Source organism: Periplaneta americana, chromosome 17 (assembly GCF_040183065.1).
Source record: "Periplaneta americana isolate PAMFEO1 chromosome 17, P.americana_PAMFEO1_priV1, whole genome shotgun sequence".
NCBI lineage: Eukaryota > Metazoa > Arthropoda > Insecta > Blattodea > Blattidae > Periplaneta > Periplaneta americana.
The window spans coordinates 93695401-93723349 of NC_091133.1; the positions used below are offsets into that span (position 1 = coordinate 93695401).

At 36.6% G+C, this 27949-nt stretch overlaps 1 protein-coding gene across 11 annotated transcripts in view; it reads left to right on the forward strand.

Moving 5' to 3' along the window:
- Positions 1–27664, forward strand: part of LOC138692901 (uncharacterized) — a 163226-nt gene extending 135562 nt beyond the window's left edge. For 7 of the 11 annotated variants that reach the window (XM_069816225.1, XM_069816231.1, XM_069816227.1 and 4 more), the window contains 9 exons: positions 3525–3667; positions 11589–11864; positions 14416–14502; positions 17197–17361; positions 17474–17656; positions 20303–20515; positions 22073–22192; positions 22272–22412; positions 26279–27664. In XM_069816225.1, coding sequence (XP_069672326.1) covers positions 3525–3667; positions 11589–11864; positions 14416–14502; positions 17197–17361; positions 17474–17656; positions 20303–20515; positions 22073–22192; positions 22272–22412; positions 26279–26350 — 1400 coding nt within the window. In that variant the 3' untranslated portion in view covers positions 26351–27664. The remainder of the gene's footprint in view (positions 1–3524; positions 3668–11588; positions 11865–14415; positions 14503–17196; positions 17362–17473; positions 17657–20302; positions 20516–22072; positions 22193–22271; positions 22413–26278) is intronic. The other 4 variants (XM_069816229.1, XM_069816234.1, XM_069816230.1 and 1 more) reach the window with 3 other exon arrangements.
- Positions 27665–27949: the final 285 nt, after the last annotated feature.

Consider the following 27949-nt stretch of genomic DNA (forward strand, 5'->3'; position numbering starts at 1 on the left):
AAATCATATTACATCACTGTTATGTATTAACGTTTGACTCGTAAATCATTGTGAATGGACTGCTTGCTGATTTCATTGAAGACCACACCTCACTCTATGACGTAATTGATATGAGTATTAATACACATACACTGATAGTGACTTTATTTGAGTTTATGAACAGCTGATAAGAATGGATGCTTATTTGAGAGAGGACTCATTTTCAGAAGTCCAGTGGTATGCCTTGTTCAAAGTTACATTCATATTTCATTCCCGTCCACCTGAGAAGAAAAAGATAATTATTAGAATTGCCATTCTGCCAGTCTTTGAGATTGTGTGTATCCAGTTTTACAAGACGTGATCAAATGAAACCCGTTCGAACTGATTTATAAATTTATCCACAAAAGGTAACAGAAATATCAATGTCTAAAGATATATGAATGCTGTAGGTTTTTTCTTAAAAGTTTCTGTAGGATTCACGTAGATGTTCCATTATGTGGGAAGCATTGGATGGTACTTCCTTAGAAGTCTCCACAGGCATCCTGTTGTGTAGGGAGGCATCTGATACTATCAGTGAAAAAAGATCTCGGCTGCTCCTTGAACCATTTCAACACTGCAGTCTTCATTTCATGGTCTATATGGAATCTGCGCTCCTTTAGATATTTCTATAAGTATCCGAACAAATAAAAGTCACGTGGTGACAAGTCTGGGCTGTCAGCTGGATGGCTCAGAGCCTCCCACCTTTTCCTTCCATAGATGAAATTAATACACCAACAGTTACACTTATAGGTATTTATTCTTTTAATCCCTTACAAATTCCTTTATTAAATACAGCTATTCTACTTGTAACAGGAGTTACTGTAACAGTTCTTGTTTGGTCAGATTTGGAATAACATTAGCCATGTTAACAGGCACCTGACATTTCTATACTTCCTGTGTGTAGAAGCAATCTATTCTCGATTGCCTATATAAGGCAACTGTCACATCACATACTATGTGATCGTACATCAAGGACATTAAATAACGAGGTGGGGCAAACGGGTTTCATTTGATCATGCATCATAATATTGTTGAATTGAGAATTTGCTTGTAATGAGATTTGGTAAGAACGTGAAGTTATTAGAGTACATCTCGACGTCATTTTTAGAAGAATGTTCTGTAAGTCAATTCCATAAGACTCTCAGTTTGGGACAAATTTACTTTCAGTTTCAAATGTTGTACTATAAATTAGCAGGTTCCTTTCTCTACAGATGTTAATTATGTTGGTCTGTCTTGAACTCTCGTGCATGTACAGCAACACCTTAAATAGAGAATGTGCGCAACTAAATGGGCCCAGCTCAGTACTCAAATTTGCAGCATGTGAGCTTTTCTTTCGTATGTTAGAGATATGGACTAATCAAGAGATGAAGACAGTTATCTGCAATGAGCAGATACATGTTTAATCAGAAATGAAATTCTGGATAGGCTTGTGGAGAAGTGTCAGCTTGTATGGTTTGGAAATAGAGCCAGATGTTTGTTTGAAGACTAACATGTGGCAAATTTTGAACTGGTCTTTATCATTGCTTCTGGTGATGTCAAAGAAAACTGAAGGATTAAAATGTGAGATGTTGCCAGAGCAGTGAAGATTTCAATTGACTTTCTTCACGTAATCGTCCACTGCTACTATGAAGTGTTGTCACTTGGGGTTCTATGACAACTCATTTTCGATGACACTAAGCAAATTGACTTCTTTTTATTAATTTACCAGACCTGGAAATTTATCTGAACAACCTCCTTTCTCCCATATATACATGTATGTTGAATCAATCTAAACTTTCAAGGTGTATGAAACATAAGAATACTTCTGTATTAATGAAAATCAAAATAGAGGGAAGCCAAGTTCAGATGTAGGTTTCCTGCAGTGAGGAGTATAACACTTCCAACAGATTGCACGTGAGTAATCAGTCCAAGGCCTCACAATAATAGACGGCATTTATAGTTGAGTTTGCTCTCAGAAAATCAACAAAAAAAAAAGTATTTTACATCAGAAACGCCCCCCATTTTAAATCTTTTGGCATGATATTAAAATCTAAAATGTGAAAGGACTGTATTGGCTTCATCCATTTTATGTGGATGAATTGAAATTTTATAAATGTTTCTGTTTAATCCAATTGGAAAGTTATTTTTTTATTTATTTTCCAGCTGGCTAAAACACTTTGAAATATTTTTTCGTTAAATTTATTTTGTTTTGAAACCAACTTATTTGTTTTGAACCAGAAGAATAAAGCAAATTTCAAACTTATTTATTTAATACATTAGATTTCAGCTACATTAGGCATTGCAGCCCGAAAGAGCAGAAGCTAGTGCTCGGGTGCATTTCAGTTCAGTTATACAAAATATTTTAGAAAATTGAAGAGCGTTCATTGAGCACAATAACACTAATATATTGTAAAATACAGACAGCATGTAATACTTACTTACTGGCTTTTAAGGAACCCGGAGGTTCATTGCCACCCTCACATAAGCCTGCCATTCGTCCCTATCCTGAGCAAGATTAATCCAGTCTCTACCATCATATTCCACCTCCCTCAAATCCATTTTAATATTATCTTCCCATCTATGTCTCGGCCTCCCCAAAGGTCTTTTTCCCTCTGCCCTCCCAACTAACACTCTATATGCGTTTCTGGATTCGTCCATTCGTGCTACATGCCCCCCATCTCAAACGTCTGGATTTAATGTTCCTAATTATGTCAGGTGAAGAATGCAATGAGTGCAGTTCTGTGTTGTGTAACACATGTAATAATATTTACAAATATAGAAAATACAAAAGTACATGGGTATTAGATTTCAATTTTAAATTCAATTAACTTAAGACAATACAAAACAATTAAATAATTAATCTAATTAATATTGGTGTCTTTGTAAATTAGTGTAGTGACTATTTATGAGAAGTATATGTCTCTCTATTTGTGGAGGGGGTGGAAAGACCACTTCTTTCATAGAAAGGAAATAATTGTATTTCCCGCATTCATTATATTTCTATTAGTGATTTGTAGACTGAAACCACTTGTGAGACGAAATGAAAAGCCTCCTTGAATTTCTGGTAAAGGAGGAGCATGTGACCACCTCTATGTCTCTTTTCTGAGTACGTCTCTGAATGGAACATTAATTACTAGAGTTCATATTCTGTTGTACATACTTCTTTTGAGAGTGTGTCCAAGTATGTGAGATTATGTATGAAAGTTTGGTGACAAATGAATTGTCTACAATCGCGAATCTCTTGTTCAGTGATAGTTACTTAGGAGTATATTTTAAGTAAATAATGCAGAGTGGGATTTCTTTACAATCAAGGGTAAGTATCGTGACGAAAGTTTCTCGAAAGTTCATGTCCATTTCCATGTATAATGTTGGTGCACGTCAAATGCGACCAACATTTTGAAGAAAAGTGGACTCTTGAGTTTTACTCACTACTCACCTTGTTCCTTGTTTAGTCAGAGAAAGGTACTTCGTACAGGTACTAACTAATTTTAGTTATTAATGTTGTGTGAATGTTGTTTTGCTTACAGTTATGATCCATGAACCTGCAGTTCTAATAGAAGGAGTGCTATTTCGTGCTCGCTACTTGGGTTCAACACAGTTGGTTTGTGAGGGGCAGCCTACTAAAACAACACGCATGACACAGGCTGAGGAAGCTGTGTCCCGCATCAAGGTTAGATTTCTTTGTTTTATTTGTTCTTCATTTTGCTTCTGCTTTTGATGGAGGAAAAATCTGGAAGCAGGTTCGGGACAGTTGTGGGTTTTTAATTTCTTTAGAGATTAGCCAGCATATGGAAAAAAAAAAAAGAGCAGAAATTGCTGATGTCCTTTCTATACGTCTTTTCTGTGAGCACCATACAAAGTTTGATGAACATGTATATAGCCATAGCCGTTTGTAGGAGAATAGGCCTTCACGATGGTAATACTGCACCTACCACTGATGGAAGTGATTGTAGTGCTTCAAGCGGTTTTCTCACCAAATTAATTTGCTGAAAGTTTTCATAAGAATGCCATCTTATTTACACATGCACTCTATATGTGTTGTTGTAACTGTAATGTTTCGTAACACGCATACAGTAAATAATAAAAAAAAAGTCCACTAAGAGTTCATAAGGCCCCTGGTTCGAGCACAGGAATTTTTCCTTGAAGGGAATTATTCCTGTGTTCGTCCATGGTTTGGAGTTTACGTTAAGTATAGACGTAAGACCTTTTCTGGCTCCATATAGTCATGATCATCCTATTATATCATCGGGTAATGTAACTCTGCCTTCCAAGTGCCTTAACCTCAGAAGTGGGTTACACCTAAGCTACTGCCAGGAGAGAAGACCAGAAATGTCGAAAGACAATCTAGGTGGCATTAGAAAAAAAAAATCATTGTTTAGTAGCTACTTCATAAGTCATACTGAGAAAATATGTGTGATTTACATGTACAGTATGTACACAGTGGCTAAATAGAAAACCTATGAAAGACAATTCACAAGCTAATGTGAAATAAGTTAATTTTCTTTTAAACTTTGCCAATCATTAATTTCCTAAAAACGTGGACGTGCTTATAGTGAATAATATAAGAGATACGATTTTTTTTTCTACCCATAACGAGAATGAATAATTTCAAGGGAAAAATTGTTCCGGGGCCGGGTATCGATCCCGGGACCTCTGGTTGAACGTACCAGCGCTCTGCCAACTGAGCTACCCGGGAACTCCACCCGACACCGTCTCAACTTTTCCCTTTATATCCACACAACTCGCGTGGGCTGACGAAACGCCAGAGACCCACATCGAGTGCACACAAACTCTGTGTGACTTGAAATTGTGGTTTTCTGTTAACGTGCACAGTGACGTATATATTATGCAAATCTAATCTTTCAGGTAAAGCTTCCTGTAAAGCAGATTTGAATAATTTCAAGGGAAACCACAATTTAAAGTCACACAGAGTTTCTGTGCACTCGATGTGGGTCTCTGGTGTTTCGTCAGCCCACGCGAATTGTGTGGATATAAAGGGAAAAGTTGAGATGGTGTCGGGTAGAGTTCCTGGGTAGCTCAGTTGGCAGAGCGCTGGTACGTTCAACCAGAGGTCCCGGGATTGATACCCGGCCCCGGAACAATTTTTCCCTTGAAATTATTCAAATCTGCTTTACAGGAAGCTTTACCTGAAAGATTAGATTTGCACATAACGAGAATGTTATGATTGAAACACTTGCACATTTGAACTAACTTAATGCATATGCACTCTTGTCACTGTATTATTTTTAAAACACACCTATCTGTTAGGCACATACAATGTACGAAATATAAATACCAGTACATTACAACTGAGGAATCTGCATAAGATTTTGACTGTGGTTAGAAAAATCGTGCTTACGGTTCTGTCATGTGTAGAATAGCATATGGTTATGCAGTGAATTTTGTGAAAAATAGGAGTCCTTTGAAAAGTAAAACAGAGGGCCCGGCAGTTCTGTATTAAAACAGTGATTGGAAATGTAGCTCTATTGTGCGCGAATACATGTATATTACTATCAGAGAGGTAGCCTGAAGTATAGTGACATGGGTAGAAAATATCCACGACATTGTTGGAACATCTAAACTTGAATCATATACAAAGTGAGTGCCTCAACTATATGACGAATTGAAAGCACAGATAATGATGAGTACCTGAAGTCTATCATTGCTGGTGCTAAAGCATGGTGACATCACTGTACCCTGATGACAGACAGCAGCAGAGTTGTTTTTGTAGAAGTCCATCGTCACATACCAATGAAAACCAAAGTTATGAAGTAGCTGGAAGAGTCATAATAAGATCATTCTTTGATCATCATCATCACACAGCTACAAGAAAATATGTGTCTATGGTAAAGACTCTGGAAGACTACATTGAACAAAAACATCTTTATATGAGCTATGTCGTATTCATACGCCATACTACTGTTTGTATATCTGACGGACATTGTAGTAGCACATATGACAAAATGAAAATGTAAATCATCTCTCACCATACTGTCCATTCTTGTATTCACACGACTTTTTTCTTTTCCCAAACATGGAAAAGAACATTTAAAATAAACAGAAGCTATTATGAAGGATTGGAAGACGTTCAGAAATTAGTGTCTAAAGACAATCTCGCACATATATTAGCAGAATGGCAGATAAGTGTATCAACTTCGAAGGAGAGTATTTGAATAAAAGACCACCGTGAAAAATAACTTTGCTGTGTGTAGTATAATATGATCAATTAAGTTTGACCTAGCTTTTGTTGGACAATCAAATACTGTGAAAGAATTTTCTTCCAGTCCCATGACACAGGGAAGTACGATGTCTGGTGTCTTCGGTGTACTCATCTAGTTAACACTTTATGCACTCATATTTTTTCTGTTTTAGTATTAAAATTATTTTTCTTTAAGTACCGGTAACTGATTACACAGGGTTGCCATGTATTGGCTCTTGACGAACGGTAATTTTGAATGACTTTTTCATGCTCTCTGCAAAAATGAAATCCGTTTTCATCAAACACTGACAGTTTTATGTAATTCTTTGTTCGCTATATTTAAATTTCACGCATAATCTTATACTGCAGTCGATATAATCTATCGTAAAATGATTGAACACAGTTGACTGTGAAACACCCAATTTTCAAAAACATTGTAGAAAATATGTTGGTAGCTATGAACAATTTAGAATGCAGTATGAATATTAAAATCCATTTCCTTCATAGTCATCTTGACTCCTTCCCTTACTGATTGTCTTGGAGATTACAGTGAAGAATATGGAGAAACAGTTCATCAAGACATGATTGAAATAGAAAAGCGTTATCAAGGCAGATGGGATGAAGTGATGATGGCTGACTGCTGTTGGTCTATGAAAAGAAACAATGTGGAGCTGCAACGTAGATTACAATCTCGAAGACAGAACTTCCAGATGAAGAAGAAGCAGTATTGAAAAATTAAGTGTTTGCACGATACTTGGAATGAGTTGAACCTAAATTGTGAATATGATCAAGATAGCACTGTTTGATTGTATTTACTGTAGGCTGTAGATATTTTCAAAGATTACGTCTTGATTTATGTATTTAAATGTGTTAATATTGCATGAATGAAGCTATAAATATGGCAATTCTTCAAAACATTATACATATTTTTTCATATGTGATAGGCAAAATCTGACTTCAGATCCTTCAATAGAAGCCAGCAATTAATCAAAATCAATCCTCGATATTAAAAGCCTTGAACCAGAATTTAATTTTGCAACCCTGTGTTATCAAAAGAAGTGCATTTCTATAGTAGAATATTTGGAACCTGCTTACTTCAAAACATAATGAAAACAGTACAAGTTCTTGAGCTGTTCTGATTTTTGTTCACATTGTACTGACATTTTACAAGAGTTTAGGAATTATGAAGAACTGTAGTTTTTTTTTTTTATTATTAGTGTGAATGTTACTGTTTTTTTTTTTTTTTTTTCTTGACAAGTTTCCTGAAACTGAGGTGGTGGTTCCATGGCCTTCTCCAGGAATGGCTATGGTTTAGTACATGTTTTCTGCATTCACAGTGTGGATGTAACAACTTCATTTTGTGTTTTTTAGGTTATGTTTAAAATTCAGCTTTGTTTGGAGTAATAAAAACTACGTGAAATTATTGGAACTATTATTTCATAAAATTGCTGTATGCATTTTCCAAATTTTGTATTGCATGTATAGGGACATCAATGTATTAATGGAATTGCACTTCATACATATTTGCATAATTTATTAAACATTATGTAACTTTTGTGAGAATGTAATCAGGTAAGGAAGTGTTTTGTGAGTGTAATGTTGCACGCTTGGTTGCTTGTTGCTTGCACCTTCTATGTTTTGGACCCCACAGGGGGTAGTGAGGTGCACAGTGGTCCCCCTTCACGTCAACGTCTGTCACCTGTTGTCACTCGATCAAATACATAATGGGCAGGCCTGTGTGCTGCAGGCTTGGCAGGATTAATTGAACTGTATTATTGGTTTTACAAACACGACGATTCACCATCTTGAAAGTCTTAAGATGTTGTAACTAGGAAGCAGTAAGAAGATATTAACCACATGTTACCACAGTAAAACGTGGTAGCATGCTTGACAAAGATTGACTATATAGGCTTTAATGAATTTTGTAGAAAGGATACGCACAATATGTCTTGCCATAAATAATTTATCATTTATTTGCTTACACTTTAATTTTTAACACAATTAATATACTTTGCTAAGTAAGAATTGTATCCATCAATCCCCGAGGGATACTACTTCAGGTTGCACCACTATTCAGCGTTACTTTCACTGTTGAACATTTGTTGGAAGTTTGAAATGCTGTGGTAAGAACATTATTGAGCAGAGTGGATGCCAAGTGTTGCATGAACACAGTGTAGCAACAGTGTTCGAGCAGATGATATATCGCTGTGTTGTGTGGGTTGCGCAGTGTTCTTGTCCTCCATATTGTGTAAACAAATTGAGTGATATAAAATAAACGAATCCTGCCAAGTCGGGGGCTCGTCCTCCCGTGCACCTGACTACAGAGTTGGGGTCCCGCACTCCCAGCTCGATTGTTGTCTCATCTGTCGTCTCTGTCTGTCTCTCTCTGTCTCCCTGGAGCCGCACATCTGTCTCACTCCATGCCACCAGAACGTGCCAGGGTTGTTCTTTACAGCTCTACAATAATTGTGGTGTAAATACAAAATACGAGTACATTGCTCACATAGCCTAAGTAATAATTTAAGAATTTACAACGTTCTGATGGCCTGAGGTTTTCTCTCCATCTCTTCTTTCTTCTTCTGTTTTCTGTTGTACACGCACTCCCTGCCCACCCCTTGAGTTTGGTTGTCGGCTTCATTTAGATGGTCAGTGTTTTTATCTTCTCACGAGCACTTCACTATAGTTCACTGTGGGGCAATCCTCTCAAGTTACGTCAAACTGTATAATGTAAGCAATGTTGTTCTTTGACGTAACTAGAGGGAGTTGCTAGGGGTCTTCGTCGAGTTGAGAAGGTGTGGCACGCTGTCAAGGCGTGACAGAGACGACAGATGATACAATGTTGCCCACGGAAAGCAGCAGCCAACCACTGGTACCCTACCTCTCTCATCTTGTGACTGCAGTGCAACTTGGTGAAATTGGTGTCTAGTCGTATCTCTGAGAAATGAGATTAACTCATTTCTGGCTCCTACTAATGTTATTCAAATACAGAACACTGAAACTGAATCAGAGCTGGAACTCAACCTGCTCTTTTGCTTTTACATATTCTTCTGATGTACATTACAATCTACTTAATTTTTGCATAATTTTACCAAATTCATAAAAGAATTATAATAAAGATTTTATTTTGTTGATCAATTATTTGAGTTTTTTTTAACACTGTGGTATGTGATATTGAAATTTTTTAAAATGATCTGTCAGATAATATTGAGTAGAACAGTGTCTTAGTAGAAACAATATGATGCAAAGCTTGAATTTGTTTATGGGTATTACAGTTGCACTTTGTGGTCAGTTGATAAATCCTGTGTGTGTTAAAAGCAGTCATTTGAAGTTTACTAACAGGTTTTTCATATTATACAGTAACATGCATTTTGATATTTTGAAAGATATCATATGTGCCATACCTATCTTATATCATAGACAATACAAGCACAATGTTTAGCAGTGATGTTTCAGTTTTCTTTATGTAAGAATATTATAACAACCAAAGGCCTGAATGAGTCAGAATTCTACTTTGTTCCACATATTAGTACATGTAGAGTTTATAGTAACGATAAAAAATATATTTTCAGGTATCCACAGAAGTATATGAAATTCTTGAAACTCTGCACTGTATTAGTTTCTTATCGACATAGGTCACTTATGGGCTTAAGATTTGTAGCATAATAATATTCATACTACTGCATCGAAATATCTCGAATATTATTATTTAGACATTGTCAGAATTTGACGCTTGTAGGTAATTTCTAATGACTACATATCTTACTGAAAGGATTAAAGTTTGTGGACAAAATAAATTCAATATTAATGTGCCGAAATTCTTCAACTACTCTTGTCAGTTTTTTAAAGCATAGTTGAGTTGGATGTGTATTGCATCCTCATACAATAGAATCCTAATGTTCAACTATTTGAGTTGCTGTAGGTTGTGCGATACTATTATTCCTATAATTCTCTCATTCCCTTCATCATCTACTTTTTTTTTTCATTCATGAAACTAGTTTGTTATTTACAATGTAAAATTGAAAGGTTCTATGAGCTGTACATAAGCAGAGTGGGTTAATTGCGTAAAAGTGGTGGAAAACATTCTAAAATCCAAAAATAATATTGAAATAAACATTATTACTGACTATTTTACGAAAACAGTATCTAAGCAATATATGTTTGTACAGCCTGGATATAAAGAAGTGAAGTATATTATAATACAGTACGTATATAGAGTATAACAATGTTGTATCGGTAAGTTATTTATTCTTTACTGAACACGCATACAGTAGCATCACAGTCTACTATATACAGTCACGAAGCTTGAGTTTTGAGGGTGCTAGAAACAATAGACTGTGATGGTTCTAGTTTGCATTGCCTGTAATGAGGCGATATTAGCGATCCTAGTGGTGAGCAACTATCTAATGTTTGCATATTTACTACGTATTGAGCTTCGCGACTGTATATACTAGACTGTGGTAGCATCAATTTAGGAGTGAAGTTGCTTATTTTGAAGTCTAAACTAGAACATAATCATTGGGTCTAGTTGTTGTTTAATAATAATAATAATAATAATAATAATAATAATAATAATAATAATAATAATAATAATAATAATAATAATAATAATGATGATGATGATGATGATGATAATGATAATAATATTACTATTGGGTACTCCATAAACAGTCCATTATTATTGTTTGAGAACTCAGTAAGCATTCCATTTTCTTCACAGGACCATAAAGAAAGAAGTAAGATTTTCGTTAACCAAAAGAAGAAGCAATTAAGATGTATTTATAGACACTTTACATTGATCATTTTGTGCAGACTGAAATTATAATATATTATTGTCCTACATATTTTACATTGTTGTGTATTATCTATATTATGTTTAACATCATCCCAGAAATTTGCTGCTGTTTTATTTTGATTTTACTCAGATCATCATTTTGGCGACAATTTAATTTCATATGAGAGTTGAGGAATTTCCGGTAGTTTTGAGTATGAACTTCATTTCATGAAGAGAGGAATTTCCAGTCAAGGAAGATGGAACTATACAGATTTTCGTAGTGGATACCCCAAAATTTAAATAATTAAGATTCACTTGGCTGAAATGAATTCTTCTCTAAATTAGGTTTGCAATTTAAGTCTGATATTATTATCTATCTTATTCCCTGTGTGTTTTAAAACAGAGAGTGATTGTTCGTAAGTTTCCTTCAAAATTCTGATGCTGAAGATTCCTGTGAAGCAAGTAACTAGCCTATATATCTCATGCCAGATTACCAATGTTGATTGTATGCGGCTGCTATCCTATTCATCCTGGAACCTTAGCTATCTCCCTTATCCTGATGGAACCTGGGCTGCTGGTTGGTTGCTGGTGGGCAGGCTCGAGTGTGTGGGAGGTTTGCAGGACCCTGGAGCCCTGGCGATGGTGGGTGGCAGTGGCCACCATGTGGCAGGGTGCCCTGCAGGCTGGCCCATGGAGTCACCGCCACTGCCCCCGAGTGGTGAAGAAGAGGAGGAAGAAGAGCCCCCCAACGGGAACGGGAGCAGTAGCGGGGGGCTGGCAGGCACCGTGTTCAGGCTGCACTTCCTGGGCTCAGTCGAGGTGGACGAGGAGGGGGGGCGCAAGCGACGCAAGCGCCTCAAGAAGCACATGGTCGAGGAGGCCGTCACCAAGATCAAGGTTGCGTCAGATAGTGCGCGTCTAATTAAAATCTCAAATGGCAGAAAATAACATGGCATGAATGTTTCGTTCATAATAGGTTGCATGTAGATACTGCTGAAGGGAATTTGTTACTCATATATAGTTCCTCCTTACAACACAAATGACTCTAGCAGAATGTTGAGGTTCGTAAAGGACTGTGACTAATAAAAAATTGCTACACAAAAATATGTATACTACTATTTTTTTAAAGTACTTTGATTGATGTTAGATCAGTGCAGTGTTAATAATGATGATGTGTTTTATTCCTATGCTGCTCTGTCAATGGATCTGCTGCTACATGCAGGCTCTGGTAAGTTAGGAAACATTACACAGAAAATAAGTAAATGTAAAAATGTCTTAATTAAAAATTGAATCATAATACAGTGTTCGGAAAGTCACTGTGCACTTGTATGACTCAGCCTCAGAAACTTTTTTTAGCAGTTGCTGCAATCGCAAAGCCTTATCTGCCATGATAGTCTAGTGACTAGAGCGCTGGATTATAATCCTATGGTCCAGGTAACACAGGTTTTCTCTGGGAGCTCCGGTTCCCATATGGCATCTCAACAAATCTCCATCATCATTTCATCTCATTGCAGGTATAGCATAGACCAGTCTCCTATGACGCAATCTGGGCAGCAATTAAATTGGTCTACACAACTGACTTCATATGGGTGAATGATGAACAATCAAATACCCATCATTGGTAAAAAAAATCCAAGAGCGTATTGATTCCTGAATAAAATTTATATGGATTGTTTTCAGTTTTATCAGTTGATAACTCTACATTTCAACAATAATTGTCAAAGTTGCTGCATTTTATTGAGTAAATGGCATGGTTCTTTCCTGAGAAGAACATGTTTTTCTGTTAGAAAATGTACCTATTTTGGGAAGGGGTATACAGAATTAGTGCAATAGAAATTTTGTGACAAATTTTCAGAAACACCAATTCTACATCGTAATGCAATTTGTGCACTTAATCAATAAATTCCATCAAAATTATTACGCAATTTAGCGCAGCAGACATATATCAGTCTTGTGACAATGCATAATGTATTTTTGGAGAGTACATCATCTCTAAAAAAATCTATGGCTCCCACGCTCCCGAGACCAAAGAAATTTAATCTTTATTTATAACTTTGAAGGATATTAGTTTAAAATTTGTTATTGCTTTAAGTGTATTAATTTAAGTAAAGTTAATAGAAGTCCACTAGACTTTTATCTATGAGGAGCAGTAAAATGTGCAGTGTATTGGCATCACACACACAATTTCTGAATTGCAAGCTCGGTACTAAGGCAGGGGGTATTTCACATCAAGTACTGTGAAAGTGCTTGAAAATAAAATAAAATTTGATACTCGTGAACATCACTTTTAACGTCTATTATAAATTCACAGTGGAAGTGCACAGTTACTTTCTGAACATTTATATTCTTGAATATTTTGTCATTTCAGACAATGAGAGACACGACTTCGAAACTAGTCAGCCAGGTATTTTTATAATATTAACACTGTAAAGAAGTCATTGTTAATCAGTGATTATACAAGTGTTAAAAGAGTGTACCAAACAATGAAAAAAACATAAATTTAATTAAATTTATTTCATTTTCAGCATATTCATAATCCTTATAAATAAGAAGCAATTCCTTAAAAATCTAATATAATAACACCCAACTGATAACATAAATGTTTCACACAATTATAGGGATTCTCTAAATCCCCTGTCCCACTTATTTTATGCTTCTATATTTTCTCTTATTTTTTTTCTCACAATAAATCATCCGAGAATGAAGAACAACTGTTGTGTCATTGTTTACACCTTTTTCTTTAATGTTTATAAAAGAATCAAATTAATTAATCTTTTTGAACAACCGAGAAAAACAGCACAGCATAGCCTAAACCAAATAATAAATACACCACAAAAACAAAAGAAATTTATCATGAAAAGAAGTGGATCAATATCGACAGAGATGAATGGACTATCACTCCCTACTAAGAAAAGAAGCAACAGCAAAATTTAGATTCTACATGGAACATGACTGCCTGTCATACCACCCGCACCACATCAACATAGTAAATTCTGAAAGCTGCCGACTCTGCAAATTCCACGATGGATGCCACTCACCTCCTAACATGCACAGAATTAAACAGAAATCAAAGGACCAAATAAGTCTCTACTGGGAAGCAAGACGGAAGATGACAATAAGTCAAGATCCAGCCATTGGAAACTAACTAAATCTTACACTCATCACAGTTGCAGAATCCGTCCTTTCCTACTATAATAATTATAAATACAAATTTATCATTGATACAGAAATATTTGTAATGACATATTTTGTATGAGAACCTGCTAAGCTGTTTTCAAGAAACTCTGTTGGACTTATTAATTCAAAAGTTACTGTATCTGTAATATTGGCATTGTGTTATCAAACAAACTTTAATCATTTATATGCACACTATTTTGTAGGTACCCTCGGTCTTCAGAAATTAAGTTTTTCCCAGTGTAAATTAACAGGATTTGTTCTGTTGATACAGGCACCAGAAGGAGAAACACAACCTAGCACGGAAGTGGATCTCTTCATTTCAACAGAGAAGATCATGGTGCTCAACACTGACCTTAAGGTACATGTCTAATATGTAGTTCATGAAGCTTTGTTACTTATTTGCAGTACTTTTCTTATAGAGGAAAAGGTGGTGGAATTATGTGTAACATTTATTGGAGCGAACAGGGAGATGATTACTGTCTAGTGCACTGGCAGTTCAATGTCTAAACGGTGTTAAATAAAAATCATTTTAACAACATAAATAACCCTTATTTATTTTCACATTTTAATGAAACTTCCAGAAGAAATAAAAATTAAATCCCTGTTAATATAAATTGACTCAATTTGGGTTAACAAAGTGATAAATTGGTTTGCAACAGAGGCATTTACCAAACTACTTACTGGTACCCAAAATATTAGACTATCCAAAGCAGAATCATTTCTTCATTATTTTTATCTGTTATGTTACACTCTTTCCTTGTGATGTCTGTTGCAGCATGAAGGACTTTTAACAACCAAGATTTAACACAGTTGTCAGGGTTCAAGTTGATCAAAGGAGGTCCAACAATTCTAATTAGAAGCCTGTTCCTCACGGTGTTAACTAGCAGGAATCATTAAAGCTGAGTAATGAGAAATCTCACAATATATTGGCAGCACGAAATTCGAATATTTCTCGGTTCTCTGATGGAAAATATAACAAGAAAATGTAGGTAGGCTGCATCAAAGATACAGCTGCAAGTTTTTTGTGTGAATACGTCACTGATAGGATTGCTGTTAAGATTAACGTCAGCAGTGACAACATCTCTTCTTTTCAGATACTCTGAAAACTTGATACCGGTATATCTTTGCTGTGCTGGAACTTCTGGGATTAACTGTCATATGCACTGAGAATAAACATTGTGCTCTATTGTTTGCTACCCATTGCTTATACGTCTGATTCCATTTGCTCTGCATATGCCTCAACATGAATTTTTACAATTTAACTTGTCGACTGTTTATTGTTGCTCAATAATTGAGACTGTAGCCCGGTTCATTACGAATCATTTTACACCCCTGCAAACTTTCTATTGCTTCACATTCTCGAGTTACACTGCCTCGACTGCCATGCGATCTGTCAATTCGTTCATCAACTTCTCTCCTCCCGCATATCGCTAGCTGCTCCAACTCAAAGTCATGTTGGATACATTTATCCTTCGTCTGTTGATCCCCGTTTGCTTCATTGAAATAAGTCGTGTAGTTTAGAAATTATAGGCACGACAAAACTGGCCTGATAATGTGTCGACTGACTTTCTGGGATGGCACCCTAGTACGAGACCGAACTTATATAGGGTGTTTGCAACTTAATGCCCGACAATGCAGGAGTGTATTCCTTGATTCATTCTACGGCGGTATAACCTAGCATACCCCTATACTAAATTGAAGCATTAAGAAGTTAATGGCTTGCGAATATCCAGCTCTTCTTGCGGCACCAAGCACTATGAACATCAGACTATGTGAGGCAGCGATCGCAAAACGTCCACTAGAGACAGTAGTGCGCATGTAAACAGCTCGCAGTGCAGTTTGTCGTGCAGGGCTATCAGTGCCCGGTGATCGTGAAAATACCGTTCGTGTATTCTCATCAAGAATACGCTGATATGGTGTTCATTTATGGATTGTGCGACGGTAATGTTGCGGGAATACCGGATACGGTTTCCAGATCGTAGACAGCCAGATCCAGGAGTATTTACACGTACATATCGCCATTTAGCTGAACGTGGAAATGTCCCAAGCCTACATGTACAACACGAAGAAGTGCGGCCAGACCGAATTGAAGACCTAAGGCCTGCAGTTATTGACATCATAAATGAAACTCCACAGATAAGTACACGACGAATTGCTGCAGCCTTGGAGTTAGTAATTCCACAGTTTGGCACATACTACGAGATATCATGATAATTTTGTGCAGAACCTAGAACCCGGAGATCCTCCTCTGTAACTGGCCGATAGCCCATCCACAACTAATCAGCATCAATGGTGCTGCAGACCACATCAGACATCATCCCGCCACTATTGCGAACGCCACACATTCACTATTATGTAGAACTGTCTGGTGTAGGGATGCTCAAGGAACGCATTTCGATCCCCACCTACAATAACAGTGCACAGATTCACCTGTTTGGTACAGTATAATGCAATTTTGTATTTTTGTTTTTGTCTCTTGTAATGCAACAAATTGATGGAACCTTATGAAGATCTGACTGTGTTGGTTAAGTTTGTAATGATATTTTCACGTCCAAGTAAGCAGATCTGTGTAGGGTTTATACGTGTAATAAAAGAACAGATTACTTCTCAATGTCTTCTGCTTTTATTTCCTTAATGACACATTTACTACTTACAAAAATGTTGTCCAAAGTTCCAACTTATAAGTTCTTGTAACTCGGAAATTATTAGACTGTTGATTAGGACATGTTAGGTAATATCGCTGTAGAATGAATCAAGGAATATGCTCCTGCATTGTCGGGCATTAAGTTGCGAACAACCTATATAAACGTATTCACGTCAAAAGATTCCAGAACAGCATTCCAGCACGTTCTGTCAGAAAGAAAGCACTGCTTATTTGTTTTGAGTACTATTTATAGGTCATTCTTATTTAGAAAGATGGCTTTTAAAATTATACTTCTTTGTAGAATACTATATTGACATTGGCTATCTTATGTTGGACAGTACAAATATTTTAAGTAATGCTTCAAAACTTGTAATTATCTTAATTGCTTGTACATCTTATGTGTTGCAGGAGATTATGATGGATCATGCATTACGCACGATATCATATATAGCAGACATAGGAGACTTGGTAGTTCTGATGGCACGTAGGAGGTTTGTACCCCATGATGTGGAGGAGGCTCCCAAAATAAACCGTACACCAAAGATGATCTGTCATGTATTTGAAAGTGAGGAGGTGAGTGACTGTAATACTGTCTCTGCGATTCTTAACTCTGATGTCCAGGACACTGAATTGAGTTAACTCTGATGTACAGGGTACCGAATTGAGTTACATGGTTTCCTTTCAGGCCCAGTTCATTGCACAGTCTATAGGACAGGCGTTCCAGGTAGCTTACATGGAGTTCCTCAAAGCAAATGGCATTGAAGATCACAGCTTTGTGAAGGAGATGGATTACCAAGAAGTTCTCAATTCACAGGAGATCTTTGGTGATGAGCTTCAAATGTTTGCCAAGAAAGAAATGCAGAAAGAGGTTGGATGCAATTCATTATTTACTCTCGGTCTATATTCAACAGATATATCATTTCTGTTGCTTGCACTCTGCTTAAATCTCTTTTTGCTATATCTGTTAAAATTGAGATGAGGTAACTTCTTTGGATTATTACTTTTTATAGATTCTTTAAGTTTATTTACATATCTTCATTTGGATTAAAAAATTCAGTTTGGTTGGATATTAACTCCATCTTGCCACAAAGATATTACTTGTACCCATCTTCATAATAATAGTCTTGAACTAAATTAAATTAAATCCGTGGCAGAGCAGTCCATGGAGAGCCAGAGACAATCAGCTATCTGTTGTCTTTACATCCACATGCCTCAGCTGAGGTGAATGATCATGCACTTAGTACAGGGGTAACGTGTAGTTAGGTGTGTTCTCTCCAGCCTATATAGCTGTAATACCCCAAATTCATTATGATCCTAGGTGGACACTGGTCCCATACACTGCAGAAATTTCATGAAAAAATTTTTCTCCATGAAGAGCCAGACTAGAAATCAGCATTCATTCCGTATCACTAATCTAAGGTATGACGTCTTAGACCACACTGCTATAATGTGGGACAAATAATATTCTTACTTATGTTAATCTACAAACCATTTTCTTTCATTTCTTTGCAGAATTCATTTACTTCTATTTTCAGAATTACCGGTAGAGCTTCTATTATTGTCGTTAATTTGCTACATAAAACTGCAATGGTTATCAAAATGACATGGTATAGTGACAGTTTGCTCTAAAAATAAAACTAGTATTGGAAAAAGTTGTTTGGAGTATGTCCATATGTTGTATTCTGACTCTGCAAAATTTTTCCACCTTTTGTTCTGACAGCTGTTTCACATTTGTTTTCTCTTCTCCATTTTTCATAGAATGATTTATTTTATTTATTTAATTGAGTTATTTTACGATGCTGTATCAACATCTAGGTTATTTGGTATCTGAATGAAATGAAGGTAATAATGCCAGTGAAATGAGTCTGGGGTCCAGCACCAAAAGTTACCCAGCATTTGCTCGTATTGAGTTGAGGGAAAACCCCGGAAAAAACCTCAACCAGGTAATTTTCCCCAACCGGGATTCGAACCCGGGCCACCTGGTTTCGTGGCCAGATGTGCTGACCATTACTCCAGAGATGTGGACTTCATAGAATGATCCTTTGGTATCATACATATGTGCTCATTCCACTGCCTTTTTTCTCCAGAGTCCACTTATTTATTGTATGCTTGTCTGATGTCATTATTCCATGCTCTTAGCATATCTTTTGTCTACAATTCGTTCAAATGTTGTTATGCACATGTCACCATAATTTATTTAGTTTTGTCAGCATTACTTGTCTTTCTAAGCACAGGCGAAAATAAATCTTACAATACTTGTGTAAGTGAAAGTTCTTTCCTTCCTCTTTACTTTCCTTTTTCTGTTTTTCTTTCTTTTTTTCTTCCTTCAAAAATTTCTTGTGTCAGATGTCATTTTAGTACTCTGACACTTAAATTGATTTCATAGATTAATAAGCTTCATATTTTATGAGTCTTTGCCGATAATATTGACTTCTAAATATTTAAATTTAGAGACTTTTTGTAATTTACATATTATATATTCTTTAGCTATTACTGATATAATTTTGTGACAAATATTTCAACATATTTTTTTCTACACTGTGCAGGTGCATGTAATATCATTTTATATCCCTATTTCCACTTTTTTAAACTGTACTACAGTGCATTTAATTTCCTAGGGCCAGGTCGTGGAAGCTCAGTATATACGGCACTGAACAGCACAGATGCCCACATGCGATCTGCAGAGCAGTCAGTGACGAGTCAAGAACACGAGAGATAAACTATAGAACAGACCGTTTTTTTGCAATTTGAAATTGTAAAAAATGCTTACCTTCTAAAAGACGATGTTAAACGTGTTGTGCATTTGCTGTGAGATAGGCATTGTAGCATCTGAACACATTTTGATTCACACGTTGCAGCTCTGCTTCAGAAATGTTGGGTATTTCTTCTTGTATGTTGTTTTATGACGTTTTGGATTTGATTTCTGTCCAATATTGATCCTGTAGTTTTGAATTCGTTCATTATTTTATGAATTGTTTTCATATTAGGTAGACAACTCCAGGAAATCATTCCTGAAATTCTCTTAACACTGATTCGTTTTTTAGAAAGTTACAACAAATTTTATAGAAATTCTTTGTTCAACAGAAATCTTTGGATCCTGTCGCAAACAGTAAACACAAACAAAGAACTTAAACCGCATTGCACACGTCTCTCAAAACAACTGACTCATGCTTCATGTCACTGTATCACTGCCTGCCTACCTGGCTTGTGCTTATATAGCTGCCACCTCTTTATTCCATATAGTAGCGAGCCCAAGCAAAATAAATGCACTGTATGTTCACAGTTGATAAAGTATCAATACTGTGGTAACAGAGCAATGGAATAATAATCTGAACTAACTGTAGAAGACTAGTTCAAAGTCAGTATGTTTACGACAGATTTCGTCCTGTTCTTTGTGGTACAGGTAACTCACTGTCACCTAATTGACTGAAGTGTAGTTGAATTGTGTGCACTATATCTTTGCACTGTCACGTTCCTTCGTTAATTACTCCATGCAACTGACATGTTGTTATAGGTGGTTGTGCCCAAAGCAAAGGGTGAGATTCTGGGTGTTGTGATTGTGGAGTCGGGTTGGGGATCGATGCTGCCAACTGTGGTGATTGCCAACCTTGCTCCATCGGGGGCAGCAGCTCGTTGTGGGCAGCTCAACATTGGCGATCAGATAATTGCAATCAATGGTGTCAGTCTTGTGGGTCTGCCATTGTCTACATGTCAGAACTACATCAAGGTATGTTACAGTGGCTGGATGAAGTGGAGCTTCGTCAACAATATCTAACATCTCTAAAACACTTGTATTAAAAATGCGTCATTAACGTGATTGAAGCTCAGGTTTTTTTTAATAAATGGTAAATTCCTATGTAAATAACTCACCACAACACTTTTGATTCACTGTAACAAATACATAGGGTGATTCAAAAGCTTAGTCAGTACCGTCACATCATCATCATCATCATCAGCAGCAGCAGTTCAGTTAAGGTTTAAGCAAGGGTCATAGACAGACAGAATGATAAGAAAGGCAGCCATGTATTTTTGTAGCGCTATGCCCATGGGCCCGAAAAAAATGTTGTGCCTGCCCTCCCCCCACCATTTAACTTTTGCAAATCTTAAACATTTAGCACTCAAACAGAGCATTTGACAGAGAACAGGTTTTACTCAGGTAAATTCCTTTCGTCTTTTACTGTTAAGGTTGACTACTGAGGAAATATTGGATCGAGTGTGACAAGGTTTTATGTTGCCTAGTATATACAGATAACACAGGCTGAAAAGATGCCAAGGTTAAAGCATTAGTATACAGCTGACTTCCAGTCCCTGCAGTTCGGTTTAGTTCGTGGCAATGCAGTAAACATTAGAACAGCGAATCTTAATTTATGATACATCGAAAAAATCGTAAAAAAATGTATTGTTGTATTTCTACAGAAATACAGGATGTATCTAAATTGGTGTCAGATATTTCGAGGACATGTTCCTAACCTAAAAACAATTAAAAAAGTTAATAAGAACATGGGTCTGAAAACCATTCGTTAGGGAGTTATTAAAGGACTTGTCCCTTCATTAACCGCTGATTGTTTGATGATTTTTTGTTTGTTTGTATTTTGTAGAGCCAAGAAATCAGAAGAAAATGTATTCTGTGAGTGAACAGAACAAAATGATTTGCATCATTTAATTGATGATGTGCTTCTGGATGTCGTCCAACGAATGTGTTTTAACATGATGCTGCTTCAGCTCATTTCAGTCTGATAGTTCGTAATTTTTTAATGATCCATTTCCCCAAAGATGTATTGGTCGAAGGGGATTCATTGCATGGCCTGCTCGATCGCCTGATTTGAATCCAATGGATTTCTTCGTCTGGTTTATGCGACTCCTGTACTTAATGTTGATATTCTGAGAGCATATGCAAACTGGAGTTCATGAAATACGAAACACTCCAGGAATTTTCAACAGAGTACACCAGAGCATGTAATGCAGGTTTAGGGGACACGTCGAAGCAGGAGGAAGCCACTTCGAGCAATTTTTGTAACATTAAATTTTGTCTTGTAACTCTGAAATAAATTATTTTGAGACCAATGTTCATATGAACTTTTTCTAATGTTTTGGTGTTAGGAACACGTCCCCGAAAAATTTGACACCAATTTAGATACACCCTGCATTTTTAAATAATAAAATGTTTGTTTTACAAGCCAAGAATCTTTCTTCGTGTAATATTTATCCTTATAATTTATTTTCAGCATTCCATAATTTGGTATTCTTTTATACACTGGTTTTATCACTTGTTACATTTTTTCAGAACACCAAAACTCAGACTGTTGTGAAACTGACGGTTGTGCCATGTGCTCCAGTGGTGGAAGTGAAGATCAAGCGTCCGGACACAAAGTACCAGCTTGGGTTTAGTGTACAGAACGGTGTGGTGAGTGACTGTTTATATTGTACATATTCTTACATTGCTTGAATCTGACTTTGCTAAGTTTTAACGTATTTCCTTCCAGATCTGTAGCCTGCTACGTGGAGGTATTGCAGAAAGAGGAGGTGTGCGAGTTGGGCACCGTATAATAGAGATTAACAACCAAAGTGTCGTGGCTGTTCCCCATGAAAAAATTGTGAATCTGCTTGCCACGTCTGTTGGAGAGGTGAATATGTAGTTGTGTATCAGTAAGGATAGAGAGATGGCACTAGTCCAAGATCCAGACCAGTTCCAAACAACAATATGTCATTAAGCCGAACGAAATGTGCCAAAAAAAGAAAAAACTGGAATTAAGAAAATATGGTACTTAAATATATTTTTGTTAACCAGGCTGAGTTCTTGGCAATAAACCCATTAACTCTCTTGGTCTCCAATGTAGGAGAGTGATGTAGTAAAAAGTATAACTGTTTTAATGTAGATGGCAGTTATATCACCTACACACAACCCCAAACTGTTTGGAGGACCACACCTGTCATTGGTTAGCGGATCCATACAACCAAGCTTAGTGGATCCATACAACCAAGCTGGGAGGATTGTCAGACAACTCCACTGACCATGCATGCCATATAAAGGGTGCGGAAAAACATGCTCCCCAATTTAAAATTTAAATAAAGAACAGATGGATAAAAATAAGGAAACTGTATTAATATGAACTGTATCTAAACAGTGGGAAATTTAGGTTTACATGCATTGCCATAGCGATATCAAATGACATGCGCAAAACAACAAGAATTGAATAGGACATTGAATACATGGAATTGACATTCAATTAGTGCAAATTGTAATCTGTAACGAATTCCAACTATGCTGTGGACAGGTGAAGAACGTGCTTACGCTGTGGTATCGTTTCTGGTAAGAGGTAATTCCGTTGTCGCTGCTCAGATGTTTCCCGGACGCTTAATTTCTTCACGTGACGACGTCCCCTGGCCAGCACGATCACCAGACCTTGCACCCTGCGATTTTTTTTCTATGGGGGCACTTAAGGCTGAGGTGTTCACACATCAGCCGAGGACTTTGCCAGACCTAAGAAATGCAATACAGGAAGAAACTGGTCTTATTCCTCAAGAAATGCCAGTTAGAGTGATTCAGAATTTCCGAAGTTGCATTCAACAATGCATTGATAGTGAAGGACACCACTTGAGAGACACATTATTAAAAAACAATGAAAAATTCCCACTGTTAAGATAGCATTCATATTAATAAAGTTTCCTTATTTTGATCCGTTTTTTATTTAAACTTTAAATTAGGGAGGATGTTTTGCCGCACCCTTTATTACTTAAAAATACATTATTGTTAAATACGAGTAAATTGCTGAAATTCGTTTAAAAACAAGAATTATGTTCTTTTTTTCACGTTATTATACGAATTCGAGTTATTTCGCGATTCAAAAGTGCATTTTTGGGATTATGGGAAGAAGAAGTATAAAGACATGATGGAAAATATTGCCTAAATGACAATTATTCACATTATCACATCTCGAATTTCATGGATCCCTAGTTATAGTAGGGAAGAAGGGGGCGCATTTGAACAGTTTTTCTATTTATATTGTTTTTTTTTCTAAATTGGTTATTTAACGATGCTGTATCAACTACTAGGTTATTTAGCGTCGATGAGATTGGTGATAGCGAGATGGTATTTGGCGAAATGAGGCCGAAGATTTGCCATAGATTACCTGGGATTCACCTTACAGTTGGGGAAAACCTCGGAAAAAACCCAACCAGGTAATTAGCCCAAGCGGGATCAAACCCATGCCTGAGCGCAACTTCAGACTGGCAGGCAAGCGCCTTAACCGACTGAGCCACACCGGTGGCTTTACATTGTTCATATAAGACATTACTTAATAAACACCTCAGAATTATACAGGGACATCATTTTATTTTTACTTCAACTTTTATTGTACCTGAGTTTTTGAATGTACTTCACTCCCACCCCTTTTACTAACGAAGTTCCAACTGTTCTCCACACAGAACCAAGGCCGCAGTACTGAGTTAGTGATTATAGTACGTTTCAGAAATATGTTCGCGTTTTCCAGTGACGAAAATTTCCAATAGTGAATCATATTTTCGCACAGGTACTGTCGTCCGTTTGCCTACATCGCATCCCGATTTCCCCCACCTGCTTCTGCTCGCTCCACTGTAAAGACTAGTTGCTGGGTTTTTTAGCTCTTTTCTGAAAACATTAATTTCTGTTAGGAATTAATTGGACGTCTACTTAATAGTATGCAACTGTTTAAAATAACTTAAATAAAAGGGCCTCGTTAAGTAATTAACTATAACGTGATTCCCCCCCCCCCTTTCTACGAACCTGCGACATAACCACTTGGACGGACAGTAGATAGCTTGTCTCAGTAATTTTATCTGTGCGGCTCGGGCAGAAGTGAAGATTGAATTTACAGTACGTAAGGTAGTCTTTTATAGAGTAGGTACAGAATTATTTCAACATGAGTTACTAGTACGAAGGACGAAACTGGCAATTGGAATTAGATGCAATAGTCTATAGTGCGATAATAGGCACAAAAGAACTGAAGCCTGTATCGAAATGAACGGGCACCATTTTCAAAAATATGTTTAAATATCCATATTATGATTATTTTTCATTTTAACTTCATTCTCTATATTGTACGCTAATGTGCTGTAGACAGTATAATATACACTGCATAATGAATACGTTCGCATGGATAACTCATTTCGTGAGTAAAAACACTTATTGTTAATACTGTACTGTATTTTGATTAAACAAAACCTAATGAAAATTATCACACTCACAATCGCGATATTTCCTACTTTACGTAAATGGATGAACTACTTTTCTTCCCTCCTGTACTTAGTAAAGTGATCTGTTTGTATTTTACGCCAGTATCATCGAACTCCAGTCGTGGAAGGAGGTAGCAAACAGTGTTTCCGGGTCTCGATCATTAATCCAAAGGTATGACCAGGTTAATATTAAAACTGTTAGTAAAAATAAAATGATGTCTCTGTATTTGCTCCATGTATGGGGCACTTTTGAACACTGTCCAAATCATCTGTTAAAGAACTAATCATATTAACGTTCAAAAATGTCATTTAAAGAGCACTGCTATGGTTATATTATTTTTTCTTTAAAACTACTGAAGTCCACGTCAAAATGTTTCATTGCCTTAGTGCGAGCACTTACGTCTTTGTAATACTGTACTCGAGAAAATTATTTTATTTTTTTTTCTTTCTTTCCTTCCATCCTTGTTTGCAGAAAGGTTTCCCAGGTAATCCGCAACCTGGTTAACACAATTCCATATAATCATTCTAAAGAAATCAGTATCATCCATTTGTATTGATTTTACGCACCAACTGTCCTTCAATAGATAGGAATTTCAGTCAACTTTTAGTACATTATGCAACGAGCCTATAATGGTAGTAATTAAGACGCGAGTATGTTTATGAAACGAGCCCAAGTGAGTTTCATAATTTTCATACGAGCGTCTTAATTACCATTATAGTCAAATTTCATACGACTTTTTATGCTCGACCATATTGATTTTTTCCGACAATTGGTGAAATGAATTTGCGGGAATGTGCTTTGTGAAAGGCTGGAAGATGACGGTGAATTGATGTTAATTTGTGTGTTGTTTTTTTCGACTGAGTTTAATATTGTCTAATCTCGGCTAGTTATTTTTCGATTGCATATCCGAGAATAATCGATACTTGCGCTTTCATATTGCTACAATGGTATTTTCTGATTGGTGGAACACCTGAACTTTAATGAATAGGTGTACTTTAATGAGGTCCATTAAAGGGCTACTACCAGGTGTATAATTACTACATTTTGGCATGGTCGAGCATAAAATAATTTACCCCACACTGTTTTTAGATCGAAGGAACCATACTTACCACTTTGAAATTTACTTGAACAGTGTGTATGCAGACTTGATTTGGTCGGGATAATTTAATACACATAGGGCATTGAAGTGGAGAAATCTTTTTTGGAAACCAGCCTTATAAAGAAATTGGAGGACAAGTGTTGAAAAATGCATCAAGTGCTTGTTTGTCTTCTTTTCAGATTCTCATGAAGACAATGCCGACATCCATGTTCCGTCTGCTGACAGGGCAGGAGACGCCTGTGTACATCTAGAGTTACCAGTCTCACCAGTGTGCATCTAGTCGAATGAATTTTTGTTACTTCGGTGGTACATTTAGATTGTTGTTTCTGCCTGCTGAAGAACAAGTGTGGCTACGAAGTGCCTGCCCATGTCGGGACATACAGACATATCGATTGAACAGTGGCCCAGACGTGCACTTTGTTTTCTGTTGTGTAGTGTTGGCAGCAGACGTGTTCCTTCCCCCGTTAGTGGTTGTATTACTATCCTTGCGGCACAGGGACAGCCAGCTGGCAGGTTGTATCATTGCCTTCGTAGTCTTATCCAGAGTTGCCTTTACGGTGTGTGGTGAGTTGACTGTCCCTGAAGCGCAATAGGGTAAGGAATTGGGAAGTGGTTCCCGGTGATAAAGATATTGCTTACTATTCACATCCCATTGTGATTTATTTATTGGGGCAGACAACCCCGACACATGTAGCACCTATGCCATATGACTTGTAAATGGAGACATTGTATTCAAATAATCTGCTTACAAAATAAAATAAATACATGCTATTGGCTTGGACATGAAGCTGATCCTTCAGTCAGTTTGTTATGACGTACAATTAATTTCTTCTAAAAGGAGAAATGTAAAAGTAATGTGACACATGTCCATCCAGTTGGTGAACCTTGTAGGCGAGGCATCATGGGAGTGTAATGACATTTCGCTCTCTTCTACGATGTTGATTAGATGATAATGAGATAATTATGAAGAAATTATATAATAATAGCAGGAAAACGGAAGTGTCCCGATAATGCCTGCTCCATCATTGTCATTGTCCCCTATGAATCCAAGTTCCTGTGACTTGGAACTTGGTCTAGGTATGAAAGCCAAAGCACTAGCCATGAAATATAACGCATATATACAGTCGTATTTTATTTATTTGTTTATTTATTCATTATTTTAATAACACATCGAGCTGTTAAGGCTATTCATATTCAGCATTATTGAGAGGACATGTTGAGAATGGAGCAACCCAGTCTCACTGCTCCTTTCTTCAACATAAATCTCGAAGAATCTGCTTGAGATTGAACACCCAGTCCCTTTGGTGAGAAGGCATCAGCTAGCTAAGTTTCTCAGGGACTATAAGTTACCATTTAACCTTTGTAACGGTTTTTTTGTGTATAATGTCACCATATCTCATATAAATATGTATGTAAATGCTGTATTAATATTAATATAATGATTATAAGAAATATTTGAGTATTCACGCAAAAAAGTGTCTCTTGTGTTCAGATTGCTTGTCAGTCTGAATGAAACAATTGGCTTCCTCCTGCTTGAGTTTTAATAAATTCCGTATTTATCAGTTTTCCAGAAGTTTATTTATTGTATTCACATTTACTTAAAATTACAATGTTACTAGAAAAAAAAATGTCATTTTTTAAATAAGCTGTAAATGAAATAAGTAAATACCATAAAAATATTCCGAAACTGCTTACAGATTTGCTGTTTTAAAACCACCATTTAATACAAAAAACTTCTGACTCCATGAGATACTGTACATTTAATAAAATTATTCATCATAGTTATGAAGCTTTGTATCACAGTACATCTTGAGATCCAGCATTACCTCTGGCAGATCCTGCGAGATTTG